This window comes from Melanotaenia boesemani, chromosome 14 (assembly GCF_017639745.1).
Source record: "Melanotaenia boesemani isolate fMelBoe1 chromosome 14, fMelBoe1.pri, whole genome shotgun sequence".
Classification (NCBI taxonomy): domain Eukaryota; kingdom Metazoa; phylum Chordata; class Actinopteri; order Atheriniformes; family Melanotaeniidae; genus Melanotaenia; species Melanotaenia boesemani.
In genome coordinates this window covers 23449992-23468917 of record NC_055695.1, presented here as the reverse complement: position 1 = coordinate 23468917, position 18926 = coordinate 23449992, and the positions used below count along the sequence as shown (strand labels likewise).

General features: G+C 38.4%; 2 protein-coding genes and 1 non-coding gene across 4 annotated transcripts; all 3 read left to right on the top strand.

Moving 5' to 3' along the window:
- Positions 1 to 260: 260 nt before the first annotated feature.
- Positions 261 to 8726, top strand: LOC121652703 (elongation factor 2-like). The gene is given in 14 exon segments (XM_042005623.1): positions 261 to 391; positions 1650 to 1864; positions 2811 to 2992; positions 3538 to 3749; positions 5108 to 5242; positions 5244 to 5287; positions 5413 to 5518; positions 5761 to 6013; positions 6191 to 6386; positions 6482 to 6848; positions 7162 to 7515; positions 7605 to 7787; positions 7954 to 8086; positions 8358 to 8726. Coding segments are annotated over 14 exon segments (2577 nt in total). The 5' UTR covers positions 261 to 388; the 3' UTR covers positions 8552 to 8726.
- On the top strand, positions 5623 to 5690 carry LOC121653781. The gene has a single exon (XR_006012857.1). It is a non-coding gene; the product is annotated as a small nucleolar RNA SNORD37 (small nucleolar RNA).
- Positions 8727 to 9767: 1041 nt separating the features above from the next.
- hmg20b (high mobility group 20B) lies at positions 9768 to 18733 on the top strand. 2 transcript variants are annotated; one of them, XM_042007100.1, is made up of 9 exons: positions 9768 to 9845; positions 10163 to 10320; positions 10829 to 11029; positions 11275 to 11395; positions 11578 to 11630; positions 11737 to 11803; positions 11977 to 12192; positions 12499 to 12631; positions 18020 to 18733. In XM_042007100.1, exons 2-9 carry the CDS (start codon positions 10240 to 10242, stop codon positions 18030 to 18032), a joined length of 885 nt encoding a protein of 294 aa, XP_041863034.1. In that variant the 5' UTR covers positions 9768 to 9845; positions 10163 to 10239; the 3' UTR covers positions 18033 to 18733. The 2 variants fall into 2 exon arrangements, with proteins under 2 accessions (XP_041863034.1, XP_041863035.1); XM_042007101.1 differs by lacking the exon at positions 9768 to 9845 and adding an exon at positions 9903 to 10002.
- The last annotated feature ends 193 nt before the right edge of the window (positions 18734 to 18926 follow it).

The window sequence follows — 18926 nt, the reverse complement described above, 5'->3', positions numbered from 1 at the left end:
GCAACACGAATTGCTGAAACTGTTACCAACATAGACGTCATAAAAACACATCTTTTTGGCTACCAAATGAATAACGGGAAAGAAAGAAAACTAAAACTCGCAACAAACATAGTGGATTTATTTCTATTGTCATAATTACATGGTGTAATTAATTGCTTAATTTACTTAATTTTCCATAATAATCTTGTAAACCCTTCGTTAGTTTAAAGCAGCTACAGCGTAACTTTAGGTAATGTCAGTACGTGAAGACGTAGAAAACTTACGCACGGCATATAAAACCCGGCTTTCTGACGTCAGCGATCTCTTCCCTGCCTATGCCCTCGTGAGGTGGGCAGTGTAAAATTTCTTGTCTCTTCTCCACCAAGAGAATCCAAAACCATCTGTCAAAATGGTAAGTTTTTAGTATTTGTAGAAAAAGTTGTTGAAACGCTGAATACATAAGATTCGGTCAACCCTAATATTATTGCTGTGTTATAAGTGGTGAAAGAATACTTGCTGTTATGTTGTCTGATGTGTTAGAATCAAAATGGCAACCATTTTGTTATGTACGCTGCTAGCCCCAAAGGGCCTTCAAGTATTACATAAAACGATCCTACCCTTTTGTTGAGACTTGTTTTAAGTATACGTACGTTGCCTCTCCCCTATAAAAAATGTTTACACTGTTGATAAAATCTTGAGCAAATCTGGTGCCGGCTGTTTTGGCTAACATTTGGTACCATTTGAGTGATGTACTTTGACAGTGTCGGCTTCTGGTGCTAATGTTAGCTGCTACCTTTAAAATGTGTCTACCCTGTTATTAATCATGAATTAGTCAATGGAGACGAGTTACTTATCTGAACTAATCTGTGACGGGGCGATCTGAACTAATACAATTGGCGTTAAAAGTTAAATTTTCTTATAGGATAAACTTGCCGGTATTTTGGACATGCTCATGTTAGCATTAGCATAGTCTCAAAGTCTGTACACGTGGCCTATTCATGTCGACATATTATGCTGCTTGTCAGTGGCCGCTATCAGTAGTTTTATTATTTTTTAAAGAACATCCCGTTGAATGCCACGTCGCTAAGCCAATAAAATATTGTCAGGAGATAAAAATAATTATAACCTTAAACGAAGGGTTTTTTTTCTCCCTTGCTCTTTTCAGTCACAAGGTAGGCAGCAATAGCGTTATCTTGGGTTATGGCGGATGCCCAACGCCCAGGGTGAAACTGCTGAACATTTCAGTTTACCTTACGTCAGCAACAATTATAGAAGGCTTTGGAGACAGATGCAACTGGGCTAGAGTTGTCTTAGTTACTTGAAACAAAAGTACAAATATCGTGTATCGGGTTTCACAGTATTGCCTTAGACTCTAAACCTATGGCAGTGGCTGTCAATTGCCTTTATTTTTTAAAATATGTTTTTTTAAGTAGTGTTCTCATAGGTCTGCAGTTGCAAACAGTTCATTGGGTTAGACCATTTCTAAAGTCAGCTTCCCATTTTTATTTCTCTTTTGGGATGTTTATTTGCAGTTATATTTCTAAGTGTTTAGATTTTCAAAACTATGATCATTGGTGTGTTCGCTGTTCAGACTATGTAATGGCAATTTTGAAAGAAAGTATCCAGTGGTCTTATTTCTTGGATATTCAAATCTACCTATGTTTTCTCAGGTGAACTTTACCGTAGACCAGATCCGTGTCATCATGGACAAAAAGGCCAACATTCGTAACATGTCTGTGATTGCTCACGTGGACCATGGAAAGTCAACTTTGACGGATTCATTGGTGTCCAAAGCTGGCATCATTGCCTCTGCTCGTGCTGGAGAGACACGTTTCACAGACACACGCAAAGATGAACAGGAGCGCTGCATTACCATCAAGTCTACGTGAGTATTGTGTGATGTTTGTAAATGCTACCTTAACCTGCAATTCAGCACTACGACCAATTAAATGGTGACAAGTAAGATGGGTCTTTTATTTTATTTTTTTTTCTTTCCTTCCTTTAGAGGTTTCTGCAGTGTGTTCTTTCGCGCCCACAACCATTTGTTTCATAAAGTTACAATTTTTGTCTCCTTTTTTTTATATATATTCGATCTGCAAAACATGCACATAAGATTATATGCCTCTCGAAGAACTGATGCAAACATATGGTTTGTCATCCATATTACATTATGGCTAATTAGTTTGCACATTGACTTGTATGTTGCAACTTGGCCAAACAAAACTGACAGTAATGAAACTTAATCCTAGTTCTAAAGTTCATTCATATGAACCTGGGTGTTTTTGTTTTTTTGTGTGTGTTTTTTGAGAATATAGATGTACTTGGTCTGTACATAGCTGTAGCACTGACGGAAGTCTTGTACATGGCCTAAATATGATTTCTCAGGGGTAATGAAATGTGTTGTGTGCCAATTCGGCCAGATCTTAAGGAAAATAAACAGCAGCAAGTTTACACCCTATTTTTAAACTTTTATAACGGCCAGTAATGCTGCTGCATTGTGCTGAAAACATTTTGGGACATATCCACTCAGATCAGGGTAAAAGTAAATATGCTCTTTCATCTGTGGTGGAGTGATTTTAAGTTTTGTTTGCTGTCATGTTTGTGTGTGTGTGTGTGTGTGTGTGTGTGTGTGTATATATATATATATATATATATATATATATATATATATATATATATATATATATATCTCCCCACACACACTTTATTATGGAGAATATCAAACTATAAATCGGTTGATTTTGTGGAAAAGGTCAATTTTTGTCAAAGTGCAGCTGTTGCAAATGAACATCGACAGATTGGACATATATATTTTTTTCCCTTATCTGCAGAGCCATCTCCATGTACTACGAGTTGAGTGAAAATGACATGGCCTTCATCAAGCAGAGCAAGGAAGGCGCCGGTTTTCTGATCAACTTGATTGACTCTCCAGGGCATGTTGACTTCTCTTCTGAAGTGACTGCTGCTCTCCGTGTCACTGATGGAGCCCTGGTTGTGGTCGACTGTGTGTCTGGTAAGAACACACCTGAACTATGTATTAAAAGGCTTTTTGTGATTTCATAAGTCAGTCTTTACATCTTCACTTGAACAGTCCATGCCTACAAACACTGATGGATGGTAATAGTAACAAATGCAGTGTTCCCGGGTAGATTAGTCTGTGAATAAATTCTGTTGAATTACTGTTGTAAATACATATGACTTGCAGTTAGTTTGTCAATAGTACAGATATCCAGTGATGTCCGCACAAAGTAGGCAGCCTTATTCTTCATCCCCAGTGCGCTTGAAACATGGCACAATTTTTGAAGCATTTGTGTAGTAGTGTCCAAACTTCATACACCAAGCTGGTGAAGGATAATTCAGGGAAGGAATTGTAGGAATTAAGAATTGGATACTATAAAAGCAGGTGTATTCACACTAACAAAAGTAGAATGTCTTGGTAAATGGAGCGGTTTACACTGACAGCTGGCAAGTACTAAACTTGGGAAGTTTAGTGTTATAATGTTGCAAAATTGAATCCATTAGATGTACATAAATTACATTATTGTGCATCTGTACCAGGTGTGTGCGTGCAGACCGAGACCGTGCTCCGTCAGGCCATCTGTGAGCGTATCAAGCCAGTCCTGATGATGAACAAGATGGACCGTGCCTTGTTGGAGTTGCAGCTTGAACCTGAGGACCTGTACCAGACCTTCCAGCGTATTGTTGAGTCAGTCAATGTCATCATCTCCACTTATGGAGAGGATGAAAATGGACCAATGGGGAACATCATGGTAAGTGGGTGAACATTCTAAATGCTACACGCTTCTCGCTTCGTATTTCACAGCCCACTAGTTCTTACAATAAGACAGGTGTGTTTTCAAGTTCAACCCTTTGATAAAATTAATGTTTTAATGTGCCATCAGTCAGTTTTTCTAACGGATAATGCACACTTAATGTCGCTGTGGCTTTCTCCACCATTTTGGGGCCATTCGTCTACGGTTTAAGTCTACGCTGTCAGGTTTCTCACTAGTAAATTGTGTTAAACACGTCTTAAAATGTTCTTACTGTGATAAAGCTCACAAGAGAAGTAAAGTGTAGCTGTGTTCATGCAGCCATTTAACAAATGGATGGATTAAAACATGCGAGTCCCAAAACTGTCTGCTGCAAATACACCATCATACTGAAAATTTATGTTAAACATTTATTTTTCCAATATTTTGTTTCCAAAAATCAAATATTATTTATAAATGTGTGGATTTATTCCTAATATTTTAATATTTCCTGAGCTTTATAAAAAGAAGAGACCAGTGTGAATAAACAGGATTAATTCATTTAATACATTTTGCTTAAGTAAAATGATCAGTAAAAATATGAAAGCAGTCAAAAATATGGGGGAGTATATTTATTACTAGAACAACAAAATATAGAAAAAACTTTACTGGATCTGATGGCAGATCTTCTTTGAAACGTCTGAGGTGTGACCAGACCTGAAACACTGGGACTCTTAATCCGAGAACAACAAATTGATTACAAGCTGGTGGAGGAAAGTGATCTCATCTGCACATGGATGGTTCATCCAGATCAGTAATGCTTCATTTGAAATCACCTACTTATTGCTAATCCAGCCATTGACCCTTTCTACATGAATTATCAGGCGTACCAGCTCACCTGCGCTCTAATCCCCTTCATCTGGCTGACATGTTGTAAATGCAGCCATCTTTACTTCTGCTGTCATAAGTCCCAAAATGTCCCTTTTATCCGAACCACGATCAACCAAAACCACGTCACCTGGAACAGTTTCCTTTTTGTGCGATCACAAAGCTGCTGCTGCTATCGAATGCAGAACTCAGGGAAGAAAAATGAAAAGATTTAATACTCTTCAGATATTTGCAGTTAAACAGATTAAAAAGATGAGAGCCACTGCTGAACCAATGCAAAAAAATTGCAGCAAATACTGTGGGAATGAATCTTGCTAATTGGCACGAGGTTCTGTCAGTTTCACTTGTTAAATGGATTTGCCTGAGTCAACTATTAAAGCTTCAGACACTTAACTAAGAACATTTAATTGCTTATCTGATTTTCCTATGGCAAGAGTTGACTCAAAATGTTTAAACTTACACATGCTGATGTTTCAACATACTTCTTATAGGTTGATCCAGTCATTGGTACTGTTGGCTTTGGATCTGGACTCCATGGCTGGGCCTTCACCCTGAAGCAGTTTGCTGAGATGTACGCAGCCAAGTTTGCTGCCAAAGGCAACACCCAGATGACTGCAGCTGAGCGCTGCAAAAAAAGTGGAAGATATGATGAAGAAGCTGTGGGGTGATAGGTGCGTCTTAAGACCGTGCTCTTACACAAATGCAGGCAGGAAAAATGGTGGAAGGCAAGCACATACCTGTTGTCATTAAGTGCATAACAAATAATTGCATCGACCGCTACATGTGTCTTTTCCAGGTACTATGACACCGAAAATGGAAAGTTTGTCAAGAGTGCAATTAGTGCTGATGGAAAGAAGTTCTCACGCACCTTCTGTGCTCTTGTCCTGGACCCCATCTTCAAGGTGAAAACATTAAGAGTTTTATTTAATGATGCAATTTGTTTTGAAGATGTAATTTTGGTATCAATTTTATTTTTATACAAAAACTACTATTGCTTTGTATGCCTGCAAGTGATGACTTCACTATTCTTCACTTTGACCTGACTAACCAGTGATGACAAACTTAAGCCTGAGCAGGTGCAGTGTATTTTATCTTGGCCTCGTTTGTTTTGAATTGTATAATGAATATAAAATTTTTCTTTAAGGTGTTTGATGCCATCATGAACTTCAAAAAGGAGGAAGCTGCGAAGCTGATCCAGAAGATGGACATCAAGTTGGACAATGAAGACAAGGACAAAGAGGGTAAACCTCTTCTGAAGGCTGTGATGCGCCGCTGGTTGCCTGCTGGAGAAGCTCTTCTGCAAATGATCACCATTCACCTGCCTTCCCCCGTCACTGCTCAGAAGTACCGTTGTGAGCTGCTGTACGAAGGACCTGGAGATGATGAAGCTGCCATGGGTATGAAGATACATTTTTAACTTTAGCTTGCATTTCTAGGTAATTATAGCTTTTGATATGTGGATAAGAGCTGTTGCCTATTATGAGATCTGAGAAGAAAGTCAGACAAGGTTTCAGTCAAGTTTTAAATTTTGTTTTGGTCTATTCAAATGTGGTTTGTATATATTTGGCACCCAGGTATCAAGAACTGTGACCCTAAAGCTCCCCTCATGATGTACATCTCAAAAATGGTACCCACCAGTGACAAGGGTCGTTTCTATGCTTTTGGACGTGTGTTTTCTGGAATCGTGTCCACTGGCCTGAAAGTGCGCATCATGGGACCAAACTTTGTCCCTGGAAAAAAGGACGATCTCTACTTAAAGCCTATTCAGAGGTTAGTTTACATGTCTGTCCTGTTGCGCTTTAATAGGGTTGAGAGTGGATGTGTAATCTGAATGTACTGGTTCTTACCATCTCTTTTGCTGCTAGGACCATTTTGATGATGGGCCGTTACGTTGAGCCAATTGAGGATGTGCCCTGTGGTAACATTGTGGGTCTCGTTGGAGTGGACCAGTTCCTTGTCAAGACTGGAACAATCACCACCTTTGAGCAGGCACACAACATGAGAGTGATGAAGTTCAGTGTCAGCCCTGTGGTGAGAGTTGCTGTGGAGGCAAAGAACCCTGCAGACCTGCCCAAGCTTGTGGAGGGTCTGAAGCGTCTGTCAAAGTCTGATCCTATGGTGCAGTGCATCATAGAAGAGTCTGGAGAGCATATTGTTGCTGGAGCTGGAGAGCTGCATTTGGAGATCTGTCTGAAGGATTTGGAAGAGGATCATGCTTGCATTCCAATCAAGGTGATGCATTTAAATACTTTGATAAGTCAGTTTACACTACAACTAACTTTTTAACTTGTCTTGCTTTAATCATTTTATTGTGATTTATTATTTTATTGTGATTATGTGTTGATGCCTTTTACTATTTCTAAATATCTGTAATGCTTTTGTTTTATGTAAAGCACTTTGAATTGTCCTGTACATGAAATGTGCTATACAAATAAACTGCCTTGCCTTACAAAGCTGTAATCAAAGACATCAAAATTGAACTTATTTTAAATGTATTTTAGGTCTCATTGTGAACATTACTGACTAAATCTTAAATCTTTTTCAGAAATCTGATCCAGTGGTGTCCTACAGAGAGACCGTTAGTGCTGAATCAAATATCATGTGCCTGTCAAAGTCACCCAACAAGCACAACCGTCTGTTCATGAAGGCCCGCCCCTGCGAAGAAGGCCTGGCAGAAGATATCGACAAGGGTGATGTTGCCTCCCGACAGGAGCTCAAGACTCGTGCCCGCTACCTCGCCGACAAGTATGAGTGGGATGTCGGTGAGGCCAGAAAGATCTGGTGCTTCGGGCCAGACGGAAATGGCCCCAACCTGCTGGTGGATGTTACCAAGGGAGTACAGTACCTTAATGAGATCAAGGACAGCGTTGTTGCTGGATTCCAGTGGGCAGCCAAGGAAGTAAGGGTTTCGATATGCAAAAAAATATAATTCCTTTCCTACCAGGGGATGAAAACGTTTTTATATTTACGTATCTTGACTTTTTGTAGGGAGTCCTGTGTGAGGAGAACATGCGCGGCATCCGCTTCGACATCCATGATGTAACCCTGCATACAGATGCCATCCACCGTGGTGGTGGTCAGATCATCCCTACAGCCAGAAGAGTTCTGTACGCTTGTGAGCTTACAGCAGACCCCAGAATGATGGAGCCAGTTTACCTGGTTGAGATCCAGGTGAGTTACCGGAGTTTTACACTAGGATTTTATTTCCATAGAATAAGTGTCATTGGGGCACTGTTCAGTTGACTCGATTTGTCACATTTACAAGGAATGACTGTAAAATCTAATTGACATGCCATGTACAAAAAAATCATTATTGCTTATTATGTTTTCTCTGCAGTGCCCTGAAACTGCAATGGGTGGAATCTACGGTGTGTTGACCAGGAGGCGTGGGCATGTGTTTGAGGAGTCCAGGGTCATGGGAACACCAATGTATGTCATCAAGGCCTATCTGCCTGTCATGGAGTCTTTCGGTAAGTTCACTTTGCAAAAAATACAATTTTTTTACTTCATTTCTCATATTATAAATATTAACAATGGCTCAAGTATGCAGGTCATTGGAGTGAGTGAGGAGAGTAGATCCTAGGGCTAATAATTATTCACATAATTCATTCTTGTTGACATCTAAAACTAACAATCAGGCAAACAGCCGTTTACATTTTATTTTTCATGTGAAACCCATAGGCTGATATTGTAAGTGGAAACTTGTGGAGCAGGTTTTACAAAAAATTAATTTGTTTACAGGCTTCACTGCTGACCTTCGTTCCAACACTGGTGGTCAGGCCTTCCCACAATGCGTGTTCGATCATTGGCAGATCCTTCCTGGAAACCCACTGGAGCCCACAAGCAAGCCTGGTATAGTTGTCCTTGAGACACGCAAACGCAAGGGTCTCAAAGAGGGTGTCCCTGCCTTGGATAACTACCTGGACAAATTGTAAAAGCCTGGGCCCCACCTAACCCTTCTCTCATTCCTCCCTGCCCAGCAAATTTAAGTTTATCTTGTGGGACCGGACTGTACAGAACAGTGAGCACACATGTTTGCCAAAAGGATCGACGATAATGAAGAAATGACCACAAAAATTGTAAACGATAAATAAAATGAAATAAAAATTACATGTTTGACTCTTTCTTTTATTAATGTGACTGTGGTTTGCAGCCCTGAGTTGACCTATTCCGGCATTGATTTGTAAAAAAGTTGGTCTCCTGATGTGTTTTTTTTTTTTTTTTTTTTTTTTTTTGTAGTAATCGAACACTTAAATAGAAAATTAGTGGAAATTAACCATTTTTACTTGGTACCACAATGTTTTTACTGTATTGACTGATGAAGGCAAAGATTGAAACATTACCTTGCTGAAATTCTTTTTCCCTGAGTTGGTTTGTACAAACATTTGGATGATGGCCCTGTCAAATTCTTTACAATTTCTAATTCTCCCAAACTTGAAAAATGAATAGATTAATTTTAAAGTAGCCCTTAAGATAAAATTTTATTTTGGCCTTAAAGCCTTTTAATGTGATCTGATTGGTTTATGGATTGGCTGTCTAGGGTTATAGGGGTTTTAAAAGGATAGGTTCTAAATATGAAATGCATGTTCCTCCAGCAATGAAACTAGATGGCAATTTGTTCTGTATATATATGTATATATATATATATATATTTTTTTTTTTTTTTTTTTTTTTTTTTTTTTTTTTTCATTCAATTACGCCATGTTTCACTTCAAGAATCTAAAATTCGACGGCGGAAATGCCTTTTAATTTTACCTAATCAAACATTTAAAAGTTAAGAGCTATAGTAAACCTCAGAAGTGATGGAACATTTCGAACAACATGAAAGAGTAAACGTGCTGTCATTACTGCTCGGAGGACAGAAAATATTGTACTAAGACAGCTATCTCAAAGGTGCCATATTTGGGCAACTCATCGAGTCATGTTAAAATGACACTTTTAACCTTTAAGTTTTGTGTTAGTTTATCTGTATTACAAACGCATAATAGCATACAGTATGTGTGGACAAGGAAGGTGTGTAAAACAAATCTTAATAGGGAAAATACAATATAAGTTAAATGCCAATTCAGTGAATGTGGTAGGTAAAATAAAAATGAAGCAGCTCAGAAATACTTTTTTTTTTTTGGCTTAGGGGGAAGGGGGGTCTTAACCAACCAATCATAAGTCTTCTTATCGACCAATCAGAACACTAGAAGACTTCGCTTCCTGTTTGCCCGCACGACACATCGGGTAAGATATAAACCTTTATCCAAGAAATGTTATTTTTAAAAGCTAAATTACTAATATCCTTTGTGAATAAGTACTATACGACGTATGAGTAACTTTTTTAATATTTTAAGTGCGCGATTTGAGTCAACTTTTTGTGTCAATTTTGTCCGTTACATGTGTACGTGTGTGCGTGTTTATGTATCGTTGACACCGACCAGTTAAACATTAGCCACAAGAAGTGTTAGCAATCGGGTTAGCTTAAGAAACCATCGTTCTTTTAATAAATTTACGATGAATTTTACATTTTCTCACGTCTTTTTCTACAACTATTCCCACAGACGTCTTCCCGCAGAACACCCTTTACGGATAAAGACTTGTTATCACGCTTAAATAGTCAGTTGACCATAAAGCGATCATGGGAGGAATCAAACAGGAGCAGAGTGATGCATCACAGCAGCCTAAAGCTTCTCATTCAGTTGACCAACCACAAGATGAGGTGGGTAATGCTGCATCTGATCGGGATAAACTCAGTTTTTCAACGATTTTCAACTTATGAGACACGCATTTGTCAGATTCTTTAATAAATGTTTAATGGGGTGTTTTGCTGAGGCAGTTACGATGTTACCATACTATAATCCTATAGCACAGGAGCGGATAGCTCTATTTATTTTTTTCTACTTAAACAAGCAAATTTAACTGAACATCCATGTCAGTAATGTCGATATACAGTATTAATAGTTTAGTTTATCATTGAAATACTGTTAATGTTTTTAAGGTGTAACGTAATTCAGTTGAAAAGGAACATATATACATACAATATAATTGGAGACAAGTAAAACCACTACAATAAAAGCTAAACACTAACCGTCAAGAATGCATGGTTTCTTACAGGAAAATAAATTACAGTAAGCCAGCTGATCTTATTTGATTGTAAAGAATAAAAACAACTTCCAACGCTACTTTGCAGCCCCTGCTCTTCTCAGTGTTGTTTCTTCTCTGTGCAGCCAAAGAAGAGAGGCTGGCCGAAGGGAAAGAAAAGAAAAAAGGTTTTACCTAATGGTCCTAAGGCACCAGTAACGGGATACGTACGCTTTCTCAATGAACGTCGAGAACTTATGAGGGCCCGATATCCAGATTTACCTTTTCCAGAAATCACCAAGAGACTTGGAGCAGAGTGGACACGATTAGCCCCAAATGACAAACAGGTAGGATTTGTTATTGTTGTTTTTTGTTTGTTTGTTTTCTTTGTATTATATTAACAATTTATTCAATACGATTTACTGAAAACTAAGTTTTAAACAATAGGCCATAAATGTGATTAGTCTTATCCACACACATGAAAATAAAAAATAAAAAATGTGTTATTAATCCCTGAAGGGAACTTTTTTTTTTTTTATCTGTTTTATGTCCACCTCCATTCAGCATCATAACATTATTTTTATATTGACAGCGCTATCTTGATGAAGCTGAGAGAGAGAAGATGCAGTACGCCCAGGAACTGAAGGAATATCAGCAGACTGAGGCCTATCAGATCAGCAGTGCCAAAATACATGACAAAAGGATCAAAAAAGGTGACAGCTGCCCTCGGCCTCCCTTTTTGTTTATTTGACTGGCCCATTGTTTATTTGCGTGCATTTTTCTTGGTTGATGCTAGTAAACACACATAAAATAACTACTTCAAAGCTTCACTATTTTAGGATTACTCTATGTCTCACGGGTAGGTGTGTTTTTTTTCTTCTTTTATTTCTTTCAGAAGACACTCCATCTGTCATTGTCAGCTCTAGCTCAGGGCCATCATTCACAAAGGTTTGTGACGTGCTAATATGTTTTCTCTGTCTCATTGGCCGTGTGATGGCCGCCTCAGAAATCTTTGGATGCCTGGTTGTAAACTTGCTTGTTATATCTGTTTTAGGCTGCTGACCTTCCAAGTAGATTTGACATTCCTATATTCACAGAGGAATTCCTCGATCAGAACAAAGGTAGTAGAAACTGAAAAAAAGAAAGAAAGAGATCAAACATAAAGCACAAAGTTGTTTACATCATAGTACATAGTAGTTGTGTTTAGACATATTTGATCTGTTATTTGATTGTATAAAATCTTACATCCGTTTCAAAACCATTTTTTTTTGTATGTCACCTTTTGTGCTTTAAGCTCGAGAGGCTGAGCTGCGACGGCTTCGGAAGGCCAACATAGAGTTTGAAGAACAAAATGCAGTGCTGCAGCGGCACATTAAAGACATGAACAACGCTAAAGAACGTCTGGAGGCTGAACTGGGGCAGGACGAGAAGCGCACCCAGGCTCTTCACCAGCACCTGCTGACCATAAAACGCACATTGGTCAACAGTTTGTCATCAGTGCCACTCCCAGGTCAGAATGAATTTGTCTGCATGTAGTGAAACAGAATGAAAAGATGGATACTGATATTCATGTATGATATCTAGATCTTCTCTTTCTGGCTTTTATTTTCAAGTGATATTCTAGTTTAGTTAATTGGATAGTTTATCTTCTTATCACAATGATGATGAATATTAGGCCATAATTACAGTGAGTATTTAATAATAAATACTGGATACAAGAACTGCCAACCATATGAAACTGATGATACTTTTCCATGAGAAAATATATATTTAACGCTATGAGGCTTTGAATTTTTCTTTTTTCTTTTTTTGACAGGCACAGGTGAGACGGCATCTGTTGGAAACCTTGATTCGTACCTGAGTCGTCTCAATGGAGTGCTTGAGGGAAACCCCCATAAACACCGTGCCCTGCTCAACCAGCTTTGCGAGGTCCTTTCTCATATTGACAGGTAACTTTTACTTGAGTGACATTATTCACTGGAGTCCAAACGTTCAAATAGACGATTCAAAGGATACTTTGCATCACCTTTTATGTCAGGTTCAGTATGTAAAGAGTTACCTTTTCCAGCATGGCATTATAGCTGATAAACAGGGTTGAAACATTTTGCAATCATTGCAAGAGTTTATGGGTTTTGTTTCTACTCCTGAAATTTAGTGCTGTGGACATAAATTGGGCACTCTAATGCTCTGGAAATGTTGATTCCAATTTCTCTGGTTTGTTATCACAGCATAATGTATAAGTTCTAACTAGGGATGTCCCGATCACGTGATCGGAAATCAGGGCCGACCAAGTAATTTCCAAATGATCGGAATCGGGTGAAAATGATCAGATTCAACACAATAAAACAACAAGCATTATCATCTTCACCTTTTAAATGAATCCTGAGGTACAAAGACATTGTCAAACGGAATGACAATGACTAGTCATTAATGACTAGTTTTTAATTTAAACAAGTTCCACTACATTAATGTTCATTGTTGCACGGACAGAAACAACACCATACATCACACAATTTACGGCAGGCGGGAAATTCAGATAAACATAATATAGTGAGCTGGTAGTTAGTAGGCTAGCAGGGCAAACATGACACACCGAGACAGCATCTGCAGTTTGGAGGTATTTTAATAGTTTGTAGTTTGGAGGTACAACAGCCACTTGTAATCTGTGCAAATTGGGCATTTCGCGTGGTGGAAAGGACAGAGCTATGAATATGATAGGCCACCTAAAAAACAAACACACTGCCCAATTCTCAGAGTTCAGCCGACACTGAAAGACACGCTGAAAAATAAAGAGAAATTGCCTGAGGACAGCGACGTTGTTGAATTTTGCCGTCTCCTGGAACACCTGGAGCCACGGTATGAGTTGCCTTCTCGTCATTACTTTACCGACGCAGCTTTGCCAGGCATTCACAACGAGCTACGTGAACGCCTGCTAGTCCATTTTATCAGAGGCGCCTGATTTTGGGTTTACCTCAGACAAATGGAGTTCGTCAGTTTGTCTGATGTCACTTCTAAGATTTACTGCACAGTGTGTCGACTCCAGTTTTAATTTACAACCTGCGACCTTGCAAACCATCCAAGCAATCCACCAGGCTACTTGAAAACACATACTACACACTTACCATCACTGGCTGGTGTTGCAACCAAATTTCTCTGTGCCCCCTGCACCTCAGTTGAAAGTGAGACTCTTTATGCAATAACAAACATCCAGGGCCGGACTGGGATCCAAAGTCAGGGCGGGAGTCATACACTCACTCAGGCCACCCCAACGCATACGACATGCATATGCTCACACTTGGTCAAGTGTACATACACACACATAGACTTAATAATCACCAAAGCTCATTATTCTAGACTAAAATTTACATAATTACAAATCACTCGTCCAGTGTTTCTCTCTTCTCATCAAAAGGTTCAATACAAAAGTCAAACCAGTACTCTTATATTAATGATGATCGTCTATTGAGATAAATAACATGATTGTTTTATTTTGTCTGCAAATCATTTAAATGCAAGTTTACTGTAGTACATTTAATACACCAACAACAATATTCACTACTAAAAACATGAAGTGGTCAACAGCAAGTTCACCTGATGTGATTCAAATGACACCAGAAAATTAAAAAGTCCTCTCAACTTAGGCTGGGCTTACACCAGAAGACTTTTTAAAGATTTGCACAAGACTCTGAAAACTACCAGCTCACATCTAAAGACCAATGTTTAGAGTCTTAAGTCTTAGTCTAGTCTTAGACTGAGATTTGACAGACTGTGAATCTTGTAGGGTCACAAATTACAAGACTGCAACTAGATTCTTTTAGCATTTTATTGGAATACGTTGGACAGTTGACCTCAAACAGGGCTGATCTGCCCACAGTAAAGCAAACAAGGGGAGAGTTTCCCTCCAGGAGGGACTTGCACATCATCATTATTAAGTGTGGCTTTACATCTCCACCAGGTGTTACACCGACTCATGAGAATCTGGAGGGATGAATGAGTTTCTATTCTTCTCTCATTTGTTAGATCATTATACTGTAACACATAAATGATCCACAGCAGACGTTTACTTCTTAATAACCATATGCTCCTCTTTCTGGACGCTCCACCGACAACGTTTTATCACCGCTTCTTGTTTGTCTTTTTTTTTTTTTTTTTTTTTGCAGGTGTTCTGTCGGGATTCCTGTTTCTGCTTTGTCAGAGCTCATCTATTGGTTGTTGATTGTGCTTCATCACTGCGACTTGCGATAATATCAAACACGTTTGATATTATCGCAGATCCAAGACTAGGGAAAGACTGACATTAAACAGCGCAGATAACCAGTTTACATCTAACGACGAGATGACGGGAGCGCGCTGTGACTCCAGTAAAACTCCTAAGATTTCCTAAAGACTTCCGTTCTTAGTCTGTGACCGTGAAAATCGTTTGGTGTGAGCCCAGCATTAGACAGATAAGAGACTGTCCAACTTTAGGAGGGGTTCCCAAATTTTATCATGTAGCAGCCCATCTGTGGAGATATGTTTGACTCAGCAGGACCCACCAATTATTTACTGTTACCATGGGAACAGAAACACATCCACACACTCCATGTGGAGTTTTAACTAAAACCTCAGACATCAACATTTACCCAACAAGCATAAAACGCTGCAGCCACATTATATACGTCCAGATTAACACACTGACACACTAATTAAATCAAAAGTTCCCTCATCAGCATTTAACCTGGACAAATGAAATGTTCTTCACTCTCACAGCTGTGCAACTACTTGTGTGTTGGACAGGGACAGATGTGGACAGTATATGAGGACAGACTGTTATAGTCAAACAGCCAAAGTATTAAAATATCCACTTGTTAGTTTAATACAAGACAAATAATTAACTAATTAGTCTATTTTATCCAGATTATAACAGGAAACTCCAAAAATGACCTAGTGTCATTAGCATAGTTAGCATATCCATTTGAAGTTATATGTTTGGGCTGATGTGAGGTTTAATAATAAAACAACAAACCAGTGCAACATTTCCAATAGAATGAAGTTTAGACAGGAGGTAGTATCCTACCTGCTCATTATTACAGCTACATAAAAGGGCTCATGGAGAATCTCAACCAGTGATCATCATGTTCAGATAAAAGTTTGCTCCCAAACAACATTCTGTTCCCCCACTGCATCTGTCATTTATTAAACGGTTAAATGCACTTGTGGCTTGTTTGCACCAATCCCCCCCCCCCCCCCCCCCCCCCCCCCTCAAAAAAAGGCCTTTGTAAACAAACCGATTCTTTACCAAACCTGGAAAAAATACTCTAATAGTCAGTTCATGCACTCACAGGAAAGTTTACTGCAATACCTTTTTAAGAACAAATAAAAAACCTAGGGATGTCCCAATCACATTTGTTTTTGCCCCTGAGTCCGAGTCATTTGATTTTGAGGATCTGCAGATACCGAGTCCCGATCTGATACTTAAGCAATGCATTAATATGAAGATAAAAGACATCCAAGTTGTCCTTTATTTTTTTTTATTATTTATATGACAGTATCCAACATACCTTTTTATATGGCTCTTTTATCACAAGTTTTCTTAAATGGTAAATGTTCCATATTTTTTATAGCGCTTTACTGTACCTGGAATGATACCCAAACCGCTTTACATCATACATTACATTCACCCAGTCACACACATTCACACACTGATGGCGGAAGCTGCCATGCAAGGCACTCAACCACGACACAGGATCGAACCGGCAACCCTCGGGTTACAAGACGACCGCTCTACCTTGCTGAGCCCGTAGTGCAGCATTGGTTCAAACCAAATAAACAAAATAAAAAATCTTTGTAGCTTGTCAGCGGTACAGCACAAAATAACCACGTAAACAAATTAAATAACTATCTTTAGATAAAGAAACTAGAATATTTCTGCAAAATTAAATCTCAATAACTCCACATAGTGTTGCATTGTAAAAGTAACTAAAGCACTTAACTCCACTTCTAAGAGGTGGCTTCACATTCAGTCACAAGCCAGAAAATAAAATCCCATTTAGGCTTCGTACAGAATTAGACCAAGTAGTCTGGTATTAAAATGAACAGAAATAAGCATGAAATAAAAGATTTCCAGCTTATTGGAATAAAACCATTTAAGTAAAAATACATAAATATAAAATTGCAAGGCACTGGTTTATTATCAGCTCTTAAATTTGCTCTACATTGAGCTCAGCTCTTACTCTTAACTCTATGGCTTCAGGTGGATTTTTTTTTTTTAAAGGAAAACCAGCTTCTCTAACTTGTCCAGGGAGAGCTGATTCCTTTTCTCATCAAGGATGTTTGCAGGCTCGGACTGGCCATCGGTAGCAGCGGGACTATTCTCGGTTGTTTGGGCTCTTAAGTGGCCTAACTGGCGAAAGAGGGAAAAACCAAAAAAGAAAGAATAAAAAGTAAAAAAGAATCACGGTGAACTACATTGGTGCAGCTGATTGGTCTGCAGAAACTGGCACCGGCCCACCAATAAAATGATTTGTGTTCGTAAGTTTTCACCTTCACCAAATGGCGATAATTAAAAATATCATTAGTCAAGTTTTACTTTCAACACGAGAACTAATCACGAGAGCGCGTGGACGCGCAACATCAGAGAGACAGAGGAACGTGGTGCTGGTAACCTACTGATGGACTCAAAAAAAAAGAGGAAAGGGGGAGCAGAAAGAGAACGTATATATATATATAAAAAAAAAGAAGGCACTTGAATAGGAGGCGAGAAATGCCGGAAAATTTCTGATATTTTCAGATCCTCCAACAGCAGTGATGTCCAGTCACCCGCGATGCCCCGTGAATTAAAAGATTCTAATTATTGTCATTTACTTTATGTCTAGATTAAGCTTTTACTGTATTCTGAGCAAATTCAAAGTGATCTCAAAATTTTTATTCAATGGTGAAATGTCTCTCTTTCTCTTTCTCTCTTTGTTCTGATGTCAATAAAATGATGGCTTACAAGATTTGGAAATCATTGCAATGTATTTTGTTTACATTTTGCACAGTGTCCCAACTTTTTGGGAATTGGGGTTTTGATTAAAATGTCCAAACTCTTGATAAATATGTAAAAATATCCATCATATCATAATATTCTACCCTACGGTTTGATGCATGTACATGCACAGTATGATGTGCCACATTATGTAAAAAATTTCAGCTGTGCGTCTCTACAGCTGTTCGCAATTTAATTCACACATTAAATCATTGATTTAATGTGTGAATTCTGTTCACAGTGAATTTTCTGTCACACAGTGACTGATTTGTCAGAATAAGCGTTTCTAAATTTTGTTTTTCTCTAATAATATTCTTTCATTCATTGTCAGTGAGAAGTTATGAGGAGACTCCAGTCCGTGACTCGCATGCTCACACATCGTAGGGACACCTGACATGCTGGGTGATATTGGCAGAGGTCGTTGCCGTTCAGCAGAGCATGTCGGTGTGTTAAGATCAGCAAAGAGGAGAGCACAAACACTTCACAACAACACACAGTTCATGTCTACACATCTGTTTTGTTTATATATTTTTTTTTTGTTTTATTGATATGTGTAAGTTGTAGAATATGTTTACCCCTTTAGATGTTTTATTGTAAATTACATTTAGTTTAAATGTGATTCACTTTATTAGCATGGATTGTTTTTACAGTTCAAGAATTACATCAAATATAATTTTGTATTCTCTTCTGAACTTACCTAGTTAGGTACATTCAGATTGACCCCAATCATATTGTGCAGCTTTATGCTCACAGTTGTCCACAGGTTCAATACTGTTAGTTTTACAGTGAATGCTACTTGATGTGAGTGGGGCTGGACTGTAATACAATTAGTAATGTGTAAGGGGACAAAAACAAAATGTAAAGGAGTTAAGATTAAATGTTGCAAAATAAAATGCTTGAATTGTTATTGATGTTGCCAGACTGGGGGGATAATGAGTTGTTTCACATGTTTTCAGAACTTTTTTTCTTTTTTGCTTTTGCAGTATGTTTGAATTTTTACAAATGTTCATTAAACCATGTGGAACAAACTGTTTCCAACCAAACAGTTGTGTGTACCATTTTGCACTCCTTTATTTATTGTCAGAAACATAATTAAAACCACACAGCTCAGCTCTTATCTTTTAAATCTAATCACTAGATAATCTGTCAAGTCTCAGCTGTATGTCACAAATTTAGTCTTAGTGTGATCATGGTGAAAAATAGAAAAGCAGTTATAGTGCAAGAGACACAACAGAGGG

What these genes read in the sequence shown, in the direction of transcription:
- hmg20b (XM_042007100.1), top strand. Translation starts at nt 10,240, where the DNA reads ATGGGAGGAATCAAACAGGAGCAGAGTGATGCATCACAGCAGCCTAAA. An exon ending in TAGCCCCAAATGACAAACAG is followed by an intron (nt 11,030 to 11,274) that starts GTAGGATTTGTT and finishes TTATATTGACAG; the next exon opens with CGCTATCTTGATGAAGCTGA. An exon ending in TGACAAAAGGATCAAAAAAG is followed by an intron (nt 11,396 to 11,577) that starts GTGACAGCTGCC and finishes TATTTCTTTCAG; the next exon opens with AAGACACTCCATCTGTCATT.